Source organism: Palaemon carinicauda, chromosome 8, assembly GCF_036898095.1.
Source record: "Palaemon carinicauda isolate YSFRI2023 chromosome 8, ASM3689809v2, whole genome shotgun sequence".
NCBI lineage: Eukaryota > Metazoa > Arthropoda > Malacostraca > Decapoda > Palaemonidae > Palaemon > Palaemon carinicauda.
Genome location: NC_090732.1, coordinates 166,938,460 through 166,950,959, shown reverse-complemented (window position 1 = coordinate 166,950,959; position 12,500 = coordinate 166,938,460). Strand labels below are relative to the sequence as shown.

Here is a 12,500-nt window from a genome sequence, read left to right as displayed (position 1 = left end):
GTGAATCAAGGTTGTACTCACCTGAATTCCAGCGAGTGTTTTGGCAAGACTAAGCCAAATCCTAGTGGCAGATGGGCTAATCAGAGATCACATTAAGTAATTATCGCCCCTTTCTAACACTTCAAAGGATGTCACAGACTCGCAAAATCTTCAGCAAGCGTTTTAAACGTTATAGAGGCTGTTTGAGCAAAGATCTGGCAGTAATTTTAGTCTTCTGGAAGTGTTTTCAACGTTATAAATGCTATCTAAGCAAAGAGCTGTCAGTAATGTTAGTCTTCTGGAAGCATGCACATATGTGTTAAATCCAGGAAACTGCATGCGGGAATAGTCACATCAAAGATCATAAAGATTACGTGAAATAAAGTTCCATTATTAGAGAGGAAATCAACAACAAAAACTCCATGTAGTAAAATAGGGGGATAGGGACATTTTTTCCACCCTTCCATGAAACACGCACAAGTAGAACTGAGGAACTGCTATTGGTGCAGTGGATGGATTGTTCAACCTACAATAACACTAGAGAGAGTTTATGATTATTACTGTCACCACCATTTCCACGTTAAACAATTCCCTTGAATTGACCATCACCAACAAAGAATGACAAGTAAACGTATTTACTTTGAAATAAGAAAATTTTATGGCATTTGTTAACCTGTGTATGTGTGCATATCTATTTAATTATTTAGCCATCATTTGGACGGGTCGCGTACACTAGTAACAATAATGATTATAATTTTCCCTTTTTTTCCTCCCACAGCGTGAATGCATTTCAGTCCACGTTGGCCAGGCCGGTGTCCAGATGGGCAACGCCTGCTGGGAGCTGTACTGCCTGGAGCATGGCATCCAGCCTGATGGCCAGATGCCCTCTGATAAGACCGTCGGAGGAGGGGACGACTCCTTCAACACCTTCTTCAGCGAGACGGGATCCGGCAAGCACGTCCCCCGAGCTGTGTTCGTAGATCTCGAGCCCTCTGTAATTGGTAAGTTAACCTAGCCCAAGGAAGTTAAGACTTACAGAAAGTCTGTAGGTCAAGACTTACAGAAAGAGTCTGTATATCAAGACTTACAGAAACTCTGTAGGTCAAGACTTACAGAAAGAGTTTGTAGGTCAAGACTTACAGAATGAGTCTGTAAGTCAAGACTTACAGAAAGAGTTTGTAGTCAAGACTTACAGAATGAGTCTGTAAATCAAGACTTACCAAGACTTACAGAATGAGTCTGTAAATCAGGACTCATAGAAAGTCTGTAGGTCAAGATTTACAGAAAGAGTTTGTAGTCAAGACTTACAGAATGAGTCTGAAAATCAAGACTTACAGAAAGAAACTGTAGGTCAAGACTTACAGAATGAGTCTGTAAGTCAAGACTTACAGGAGAGTTTGTATGCCAAGACTTACAGAAACAGTCAGTAGGTCAAGACTTATAGATACAGTATGTAGGTCAAGACTTACAGAAGGAGAGTGTGTATGCCAAGACTTACAGAAAGAGTCTGTCGGTCAACACTATTAGAAAGAATCTGTAGGTCAAGAACCACAGAAAGATTCTGTTGGTCTTGGCCCAGCCACATAATTTTTCAGTCTAAATGTATTTCTTCAACTTTCTCTTTGCACACTTCTTCTTTTGTACTTACTGTGGTTAGGAAACAAAAAAAAAAATAGATAATAATTTAATGTAACCTTCTGGTTCTTGTCTACAGCTGTTCTTAGTTATAAAAAAGATGAAAAAGAACTATTTAATGTATCATTCACGTTGATATAATTCCTTCATTTATCCAATAAATGCAAAATTGATATTTACCTTTTACTCTCCTTTGGCAGATGAGGTCCGCACTGGCACCTACCGCGCCCTCTTCCACCCCGAACAGCTGATCACAGGCAAGGAGGATGCCGCCAACAACTACGCCCGAGGACACTACACCATCGGAAAGGAAATTGTCGACATCGTCCTCGAGAGAGTACGAAAGCTGGCTGACCAATGCACAGGTAAAATTAATATCAAGAGTATTTTGAAAGACTGAGATCGGGGTTTAGCTTTTTGGGGCTAAGATTTTAGCTTTTTGGGGTTAAGATTTAGTATGTTGTTCTTTTAAATCTATTTCCCCCTGGGACCCTTGGGTAGCAAGATACAGCTTTAAAAGCTTATAACAGGTCACTAAATACCTGAAATTCCTTTTCGAAGACACCAAGAGTCAAAAGATAGAGACAATTAGGATAGGGATCCAAGGTCCTCCTAGGATATAGAACTCCATGATGGGTTGGGAGTGGGTGGGTACATTTGCAGGGAGATAGAGGGTACAGGAGCAGACCCACTTACAAAATAGTGCAATAGCCAATAGACGGTGGTGGTTAGGTTAGGAATCCAAGGCCCTCCTTGGGGACAGGACTCCTTGTTGGGTTGGTAGTGGGAGGGAAGATTTAGCGGGAGAGTGAATCTACAGGGGCAGAACCACTTACAAAATAGTGCAATAGTAAAAAAATGGTGGTGGTTAGGATAGGAATCCAAGGTCCTCTTTGTGGACAGGATTCCTTGTTGGGTTGGGAGTAGGAAGGTAAATTTGGAGGGAGAGTGAGGATACAGGGGCAGATCCACTTACAAATAGCCCAAAAGAGCATAACTTAAAATAGTTTTGATAGTTTATTCAAAGATATATTTTAGAATTCTTTACTTCTTTTCATTGGAACAGGTCTCCAAGGCTTTTTGATCTTCCACTCCTTCGGCGGCGGTACTGGATCTGGTTTCACTTCCCTTCTCATGGAACGTCTCTCTGTCGACTATGGAAAGAAGAGCAAACTAGAGTTCGCCATCTACCCAGCACCACAGGTGATGTTCCTGCCTTGAATTCAAGTCTTTTCCTCATCCTTTCCCACCGTTATTCTTACATTAAGGGGTCGGTTGCCTAATGCGCCATCTCAAATGCCTTCCAACAAACCTCTTCTCTCCATATCATCCTTCACCTTATCTCTCCATAAACCCCTTCTCTCCATATCATCCTTCACCTTATCTCTCCGTATAATTCTCTGCCTACCTCTCGATCTTCTCCTGCTACCATATTCCTCCCAAGTTCTCCTCACTCCCTCCTTACCATTCATCCTCAACATGTCGCCACACCATCTCAGTGGTGGCACTCTTATTACCTTTGTAATCTTCATTACGTCTTTTCCTTGAAGTTAAAGACATTCAAAGCTATTTACAGTTGGACCATAATATTCCTGCACAAGACAGCAAAGATATCATTATTTGCAACACCTCAACTCAGGCCTTCAGTGAACTCAATGTAAATATCAATGTAGACATTGAAACGTAAACGAAACATTTTAATCTTGCATTCGTAATTCATTAAGTTGAAGACTACTGAGTAGATCAATGATAGTTAAAGTCACTACAACATTTGGTGATGCTCTATAGGTAGCTACAGCTGTAGTCGAACCCTATAACTCCATCCTGACTACCCACACCACACTGGAACACTCCGACTGCGCCTTCATGGTCGACAACGAAGCCATCTACGACATCTGCAGGAGGAACTTGGACATCGAACGACCCACCTACACCAACCTGAACAGGCTCATTGGCCAGATCGTGTCTTCCATCACAGCATCACTCAGGTCAGTCGCGTGTTCAGATGTCATCATTGTGCATCAGAGCAGTGATCAGATAATTGTATTTAAGGTTCCCCTTTCATTACAGTAATTTGGTACATGCCCATCAACGTATATCTTTTAAAAAACGAAATTTTTAAATCATAAAGATGGTGGGCCCTTTAACTATTGCTCTTTTATTTCGTTGAGGAGAGGCCACTTTTCATGATATTTAATAAAGCTTAAAAACAGCTATTGTGATCTTTTACAAATTACAACTCATTTTTCATTTCGGTTAATTTGTAGAATCCTTTCCTATTTAAATCTTTCATAAATGACAAACCATTTTCCATTTAAATAAAAAAGTGTATAAAAGAAAATTATAAGATTTTTCAAGAAAATCAAAATCCCTTTCATCAAAAACGTTCGACCTTGAACCTCCAACGTTTGCCACGTGCCTGACCTGACTCCTCCTCGAAACAGATTCGACGGTGCCCTCAACGTCGACTTGACTGAGTTCCAGACCAACCTGGTGCCCTACCCACGAATCCATTTCCCTCTGGTTACCTATGCCCCCGTCATCTCAGCAGAAAAGGCTTACCACGAACAGCTCTCCGTTGCTGAGATCACTAACGCCTGCTTCGAACCTGCTAATCAGGTAGGTCTCAGGATTTCAGAGGTTATATTTTTTTTCAATCGGAAGAAGAGATATTTAAGATGTATCTGTAGAGAACTGCACTTGCATATACATGAACATATGACTGCATAGAATTCATATGTAAGGAACCTAAGCATTATTGAAACTCATGCACAAATAGGGCTGATAGCATATTGCTTCTCCAACTAGGGTTGTAGCTTTGCTAATAATAATAATAATAATAATAATAATAATAATAATATTAATAATAATAATAATAATAATAATAATAATAGAGCATTTAACTACTCCACGTGAAAATATCCTCAGAAAAATAAGTTTAAATATAATTCGAGCCATGCTTATCATAATATATATTAGATGTAATCCAACAATATTGAAATCGATGTGGCTTTTTGTGGACATTCAAGATCTTTTATATTCAAATGATGCAACTTTTCCAAAACACAAACCTGCATACTTCCACAATAAAATCTTCTTGCTACAAAACTTAAACGTTCATAGACACCCCATGAAATCATCTTTTATAATAAATAACCGAACATACATAAACGTTCACAAACTCCTAATGAAAAAAAATTATCGTGATCCATCCCTCCTTCCATTGCAGATGGTGAAATGCGACCCACGTCACGGAAAGTACATGGCTTGCTGTCTCCTGTACCGAGGCGACGTTGTACCCAAGGACGTCAATGCAGCCATCGCCGCCATCAAGACCAAGCGAACCATCCAGTTCGTCGACTGGTGTCCCACTGGATTCAAGGTACCATTTGTTGCTTTGCTTGAAGAGCAATCAAACAGAGTCACGGCATCCATGTGTGATATGTCAGGGATTGTTGACAAATTGGGAAATAGAGAAAGAAAAAAAAACGTTCCAGGGATTGTTGACAAATTAGGAACTCGGGAAAGTCAAAAACGTTCCAAGGATTGTTGACAAATTAGGAACTAGGGAAAGTCAAAAACGTTCCAGGGATTGTTGTCAAATTAGGAACTCGGGCAAGTCAAAAACGTTCCAGGGATTGTTGTCAAATTAGGAACTCGGGAAAGTCAAAAACGTTCCAGGGATTGTTGACAAAATTAGGCTTAAATGAAACAGGAACTCAGGGAAAAGTCAAAAGCATTCCAGCTTAAGATATCATTAGTATTCTGCCCTTGATGGTTCTCTCGAGGTTAGAATTCTAAATCAGGGTGACATTTTTCATTCCATGGAGACAATGGGGATAAAAAAAAAAATACTAGAATATCACCATATCACCAGAGATGACGTGACCATGTTTGCTACAATGGTACTAATGGTTCCGATTGAAATGAATGGACGCCTTACCTGATGATTATCATAGTAGAGAAATCTACCTTTATACAATCCGTTTTATCAATCTTTATCCCCGTCCAGGCATATTCCATTACGCATAATGTGCTTCTTCTCCAATAAGCTAAACACTACATAAAATCTACCTCACAACGTTTTGTTTATCTTCATTAGAACGTTTTAGTTATCAAGGTCAATAGGAATCTATAATCTCTTCTTCTTTCCTTTCAATCTTGGATCTTAGGCTTGTCCTCCGCCTTCACACCACTGACATTTTTTCTGGCTAAATTTCACAGTTAATAGCTTGATGGATATTGATTTATGTAATAACTATCATTATTTATTATTTATTAGAAAGTAAATAAAGATAGTTGACTTTCGTCTGAACAACGCTAAGTTGACTTCCATTGCTACCAGTTACTTGACCCAGTCAAGTCTATGAGAGTCCCTAAGTGTTTACGAGTACAAATTAACAAAATACCTTTTTATACCTTAGCCTAATACTAATATTAAGTTGGACCCTATGTATTAACATATTCAATTCCTCACAACTATTACGACCTATTATATTTACGCATCAGAAAAAAATGACCATTTTTTTAAAAAAAGACATTCTCATAAAGTTCTTCTAAAAAACAAAAAAAAATATTCTGCTAATTTCTCCCTTTCCCATTGACGATATCATTCAACTTATATATTTCTTTGAGTTCAACAAAGGAAGAGGGCGTCCATTCATGCGACAGAGAAACCGACAATGTCTCCTATAAGTGAGAGAGAAAAACCATTTGTCTTCCGCAGGTTGGCATCAACTATCAGCCTCCCACCGTCGTTCCCGGAGGCGATCTGGCCAAGGTCGCCCGAGCAGTCTGCATGCTGTCCAACACCACTGCCATCGCAGAGGCATGGGCACGTCTTGACCACAAGTTCGATCTCATGTACGCCAAGAGGGCCTTCGTCCATTGGTAAGGCACTCTTTGTTCAGCGAATTTCTAATTCTTAGTCACTAGGGTTGTGGTAGCCTATTGAAAACACCCTTGGCTCGCAATCTGTTGGACTTATTAATAAAAATTTATTGTAGAATAGACAATTCCTGGTGAGAGAATGGGTCCATAAAAACTCTCATGGTCACCTAAATTGTCGCCTTCTGAAAAATTATTAATAAATAAAAAGTGTTTTAGTTTAAGAGACCTTTAACTTGTTATGACTAAGATTCTTTGTTGTTCCTCACCCTCAAAATAATTATGAATAAATCTAAAACTATATTTTGACTATGATTCTCTTTTACTTGTTCGTTTTTTTTTTTTCATAACTAAAGATTGATTTTGATCTTCTGCATCTCCAGGTACGTCGGAGAAGGCATGGAAGAAGGCGAGTTCTCAGAAGCCCGTGAGGATCTGGCTGCTCTCGAGAAGGACTACGAAGAGGTCGGCCTCGACTCCGCCGAAGGCGAAGGCGAGGAGGAAGAGGGTCAGGAGTATTAGATGACCGACCTTTCTCGACCTCCAGTTCAAAACGAGAGGAAGTCCCCCCCTCCCCAGAGTTCACATCACCCACATTGTTGGTAACATCACATAAAAATATAACAGAACGAAAAGTAAAAAATAAAAACGGAGGCACGGCTCCCCTTCCACAGAATCCTTGACATATACAGGAATTACTGACAGACTTGACGTAAACACTCGAAGACTCAAAAACAGCTGATCGTGTAAGATACCTGACGATTCAGTATTAAATCGGATTTCGCTGTCATAGCCAGGGTTTAAGGTTTTAAAGTAATTACCTTAGTTTGAGGTAATTTTCATGGTTTCAGGGTAATTCTTCCGTATTTTCGGTTTTACTAGCTTGAAATTTAAGGAAATTAGAAAAAGTGTTAGTTACTCTAAGGTAAAAAGCAACAACATGGCACATGCTCGAGTTTAAACCCTGGTCATAACTCACCTTCTTGCGACTAATTAATGTCCCCTTTTAGATTTTCACTATTTTTCCTCTTCCTTCTCTTTTCCTCATCTCCCAGTTTTCTAAACACGGACTACGATCTATCTAACGGCAAGCAGCAAATTCTTAGACATCACTCGCATAACAAGAAGATAAGCACAAAATAACTCAGCCACGGAGAGGAGTCTGGTGAGCACTGCTCGTAATGCGGAAGGCGAGATGCTTGCGACGCAAGATCTTTCACTTCAAATCTATTCACATATATCTATGAAAACGCGAACAATGTCAGCTCTCCATTCGCTGTTCCAGCTAGTTCCTCAGTAAGCTCTGTATTGTATCCCAGACTCATAAGTCTAGATACAAGACTGTTCAGATAGGTTGTAGGTGAAAACCTTGGGCGTTGCTTGCATATCTGCTTTTAAGAATAACTTTAAAAGACTCAATGTTTCGTAGATTCTGTCATAAATATTCAGAGACGATATCTACGAGCGCCATTTTGTCTCCACATTTCGCAAACGGATTAATACATTATATGAACTTCAGAGTATGTGTGTGTGTGTGTGTGTGTGGACATTTTGTTCATTTATCCAAGCCAGCCATGAACGATCCCTGTCACATGTATGCTAAATATATCAAACCAATTTCACATATTACAACATTATGGTGCCGACCTGCATATATACCCGCTAATGCTTTATTACGATCTGCTTCAAGTGATGATATATCCCTCTAGCACTTAGGAGGCACGCAGCCCCAAAAGCAGTGTAAAGTAAATTCACCTGGATTCTTGGAGATGACCGCTGTTTATGACAAGATTCTCTTGACCGACTCCCTCGAGATTTCAGCTTTTGAAGCTTGCTGGTATCCAGTTAATTCCACTAGTTGCTCGAGATAGCACTGTTTATATATATCCGCCCCACACCTCCCACGCACTGGTTTCCGAAATGGATTGAAAAAGCCCAAACCTCATTTACGAGCTCTCTCATCACCTCGCTTGGACCGTCTGAGTGCGCCTACCTTCACTCCCCAGAAGTGCTGTTCTAGAATAGGCATTGGCTGTCAAGGAAAACGTCACTAAGACTGCAACATATTTAATACGGTTTTTTCTCCCTCTGCTAATCAACCGCAGTATTATCGAACACAAGAGGCTCTGTTTATTCGATCTAGTAACTGACTTTATCTCTGCACGATAAAGGGTGAAGAATAACGTGCCAAAAGAACACCTGTACCCGGATGCGATAGTCGAAGTAGTCTCTGCCATTTGCATAGTTAACAACCACCAGTGAAGGTTTCCTATGCAGAATGACAGCGAGAAATCTCGCTAACCGTGCCAAAGCGATTTGTTTCTGTGCCAAAAGTGAGGAACAGATACAGAACAGATTACAGAATAGACTACAGAACAGATACAGAACAGATTACAGAACAGACTACACCAAGAAGACGACTTTCACGACTGTAATTTCTTTGACTAGAAGACCTTTTCCTAAACACAACTACTCAAGACTCCTCAAATCACTTGGATTCAAGCGACTTATGGACATGAAGTGGAAGGCCAGTGACTGTGCCTTGCAACCCAGGATGACCTTGCTAGGTTAGGGTCATACACAGACCAATCAATGGTGATCCCTGTAACTGTCAGGCACTGAAAACAATAAAAAAGGAACCAATATATGTGTCTATCAATTTCCTGTTTTTGTTTGTTTTATTGGTTTGCAGGTTATTTCCAAATCTCATACAGATCTTTTATGTGTTTTTATTATTATTATTATTATAATCGTAGTAGTAGTAGTAATAGTAGTAGTAGTAGTAGCTAAGCTACAACCCTAGTTGGAAATAAGCCCAAGGGCTCCAGCAAGGTAAAATAGCCCAGTGAGGAAAGAAAATAAATCAACTATATCAAAAGTAATGAATAATGAATAAGAAATAACTTTAGATCAGTAACAACATTAAAATGAATCTGAGAAACTTATGTTAGCGTGTTCAACATAAAAACAGTCGCTGCAAGTTTAAACTTCTGAAGGTATCTCTTTTAACTTCAATAGTACTGCTGTAACAAAAGATCTTATGAGAAATAAAAAAAAATCTCCAAGGTTCAACTCTATAAAAAAGCTTAGTTAACAATCAGCTTCAATTTTACAATAAACAAAAAGGTTTATACAATTATTTCCTTATGAGAAATAAAAAAAAAAAAAATTACGAAGGTTCAACTCCTCTTAAAAAAAAGCTTAATTGATTATCAGCTTCAATTCTATAAATAAAAAGGTTTTCACAATTATTTCCTTATGAGAAATAAGAAAAATCCGTAAGGTTCAACTCCTCTAAAATAAAGTTTAGTTAACTATCTGCTTCTATTTTATAATAAATAAAAAGGTTTTCCAAATTATTTCCTTATGAGAAGTAAGAAAAATCCGTAGGGTTCAACTCCTCTAAAAAAAAAGCTTAGTTAACTTTCAGCTTCAATTTTACAATAAATAAAAAGGTTTTCTCAATTATTTCCTTATGAGAATTAAGAAAAATCCGTAAGGTTCAATTCCTCTAAAAATAAGCTTAGTTAACTATCAGCTTCAATTTTATAATACTTAAAAAGGTTTTCTCAATTATTTCCTTATGAGAAATAAAATAAATACCTAAGGTTCAACTGTAAAAAAAAGGCTTAATTAACTATCAGCTTCAATTTTACTATAAATAAAAAGGTTTTCTCAATTATTTCCTTATGAGAAATAAAATAAATACCTAAGGTTCAACTCAAAAAAAAAGGCTTAATTAACTATCAGCTTCAATTTTACTATAAATAAAAAGGTTTTCTCAATTATTTCCTTTTGAGAAATAAAATAAATACCTAAGGCTCAACTCTAAAAAAAAGGCTTAATTAACTATCAGCTTCAATTTTACAATAAATAAAAAGGTTTTCTCAATTATTTCCTTATGAGAAATAAAAAAAGGCCCTAAACTTCAACTCCACTATTAAAAATCTTATCTATTTACCATTTTCAATTTTATAATAAATAAAAAGGTTTTCTCAATTATTTCCTTATGAAAATTTTAAAAAAATCCAAGGTTCAACTCCTAAAAAATGTTTAGTTAAATACCAACTTCAATTTTATAATAAATTTAAATGTTTTTTTAATTATTTCCTTTTATATACACCAAAATATATTGATATAACTATGGTGGCCTTAGTACGCATTTTCGATCAACTTAGATTTATTCTAAGTGCTTCTATGGCGTTATGAGAAGCTATATATCCACTTATATGAACTGAGCGTTTGATCTAGATTTCTCAGGCGTTGTAACAAAACCTCTTTTATGGAATGATAAATCAAGAATTGTATCTGATAACAGGTTTCATATCAATAATACAGGATGATTAAAGTAAAATTTGCTTCATTCAAATAACCCATGTTACCTAAATAATATATATTTTTTTTTTTTTTTTTTTTTTTTTTGCAGTACCATTGACAATATTAGTAACAATTTTATCCTTTTTCATTTCTGTTATAATCAAAACGTATAAACTTAATTCTAGGGGGGGGGGGCAGGGTTAGTAACTGCGTAGCTCAGTTTATATAACACAATCAGTCAGTTCTAATCTTGCTTCGTATAACCTCCCTTTGATGGTTCAAGCTAAAAGTTCCCATAGACGCGTGTATGGATTCTCACGAAAAGAGAGAGAGAGAGAGAGAGAGAGAGAGAGAGAGAGAGAGAGAGAGAGAGAGAGAGAGAGAGAGACTTATCTCTCCCATTTCAAAACAAATACATAAAGAACGTGACCTACTATGTGCTTAAAGGATAGGAAAGAAAATCATCTTTTCTTTTTTATCAGGTGGATATTTCATTATTATTATTATTATTATTACTATTATTATTATTATTATTATTATTATTATTATTATCATCATTACTTGCTAAGCTACAACCCTACTTGGAAAAGCAGGATGCTATAAGCTCAGGGGCCCCATTAGGGAAAATAGCCCAGTGAGGAATGGAAACAGGAAAAAAATATCTTACGAACAGTAACAACATAAAAAAAATGAAATAAATAATTCTTCATTGTTAAAGAAGCTGGATTACGGGAAAATACATATTCTGTTGTAATTATTTTACTAATATTCCTGAAGTGTGAAAGTATTTTCGTATCTATAAAGCATATATGAATTCCAACTAATACTTTCTTTGACTTAAGCTAAATCATATCTGCTTTTACACTAAGGCTATTTTATGTGAACACTTGTTGAATAAATTTGTTGATAGTTAGGTAGACAGGTTTCTTCTCACCAATTTTATTCTAGATATAACTGAATATACGAATTTTGGCTTTATAGCCCGGCGTTAGGACCTGTCAGGCCATTCAGCGCCCCGTTTAGTTATGGATAATAACAATTTTACACCAGGAGTTCGACTAGGACAGAAATTTTTTTCTAAAAATTAAACGATTGAAAAAAATTGGCAGCAGAGATATCCAGAATTTCTTCTGTTCCCAAGACGCGATCGTTATCAGAGACTTGCTCTATCATTCTGGGACGAACAGCAGTCCAGTACACAACACTAGACGAGGTAATAGTTGTGAATCATGATGCAGGTCTTCCTGTTACTTCTTGCATCAGCTGCATTTGCAAGGTAAGGATACGTACGCCTTTGGTAAGAGTGAGTGAAAAGGTAAACAATAAAAGCGTTTAAATATCTCATATAAAGACAAAAATCCAAGTTTATTCCATAAAACTTTGTCATCCTTGCTGCAAAACTGTCTTTCCTTCCACTCTTCAATCTTTTGCGGCAAAATTGTCTTTCCTTCTACTCTTCAATCTTTTGCTCAAAAACAGTTTTCTTTCTACTCTTCCATATTTTGCTTCAAAACTGTCATTCCTTCTACTCTCCAATCTTTTCCGGCAAAACAGTCTTTCCTTTTACTCTTGAATCTCTTGCTCCAAAACTGTCTTTCCTTCTACTCTTCAATCTTTAACGGCAAAACTGTCTTTCCTTCTACTCTTCAATCTTTTATGATATGTAAGAGTTTTTATTCAAT

General features: G+C 37.3%; 2 protein-coding genes across 2 annotated transcripts in view; both read left to right on the top strand.

The window, feature by feature from the left end:
* LOC137646114 (tubulin alpha-1D chain) overlaps window positions 1-9,146 on the top strand; it is a 17,129-nt gene extending 7,983 nt beyond the window's left edge. Inside the window, exons 2-9 of the mRNA XM_068379315.1 lie at window positions 758-980; window positions 1,815-1,979; window positions 2,681-2,817; window positions 3,403-3,602; window positions 4,059-4,233; window positions 4,844-4,996; window positions 6,341-6,504; window positions 6,885-9,146. Of these exons, the coding sequence (XP_068235416.1) occupies window positions 758-980; window positions 1,815-1,979; window positions 2,681-2,817; window positions 3,403-3,602; window positions 4,059-4,233; window positions 4,844-4,996; window positions 6,341-6,504; window positions 6,885-7,023 (1,356 nt within the window). The 3' untranslated portion in view covers window positions 7,024-9,146. The remainder of the gene's footprint in view (window positions 1-757; window positions 981-1,814; window positions 1,980-2,680; window positions 2,818-3,402; window positions 3,603-4,058; window positions 4,234-4,843; window positions 4,997-6,340; window positions 6,505-6,884) is intronic.
* Window positions 9,147-11,956: 2,810 nt separating this feature from the next.
* Window positions 11,957-12,500, top strand: part of LOC137645086 (uncharacterized) — a 4,218-nt gene continuing 3,674 nt past the window's right edge. The window contains exon 1 of the mRNA XM_068377938.1: window positions 11,957-12,094. Coding sequence (XP_068234039.1) covers window positions 12,048-12,094 — 47 coding nt within the window. The 5' untranslated portion in view covers window positions 11,957-12,047. The remainder of the gene's footprint in view (window positions 12,095-12,500) is intronic.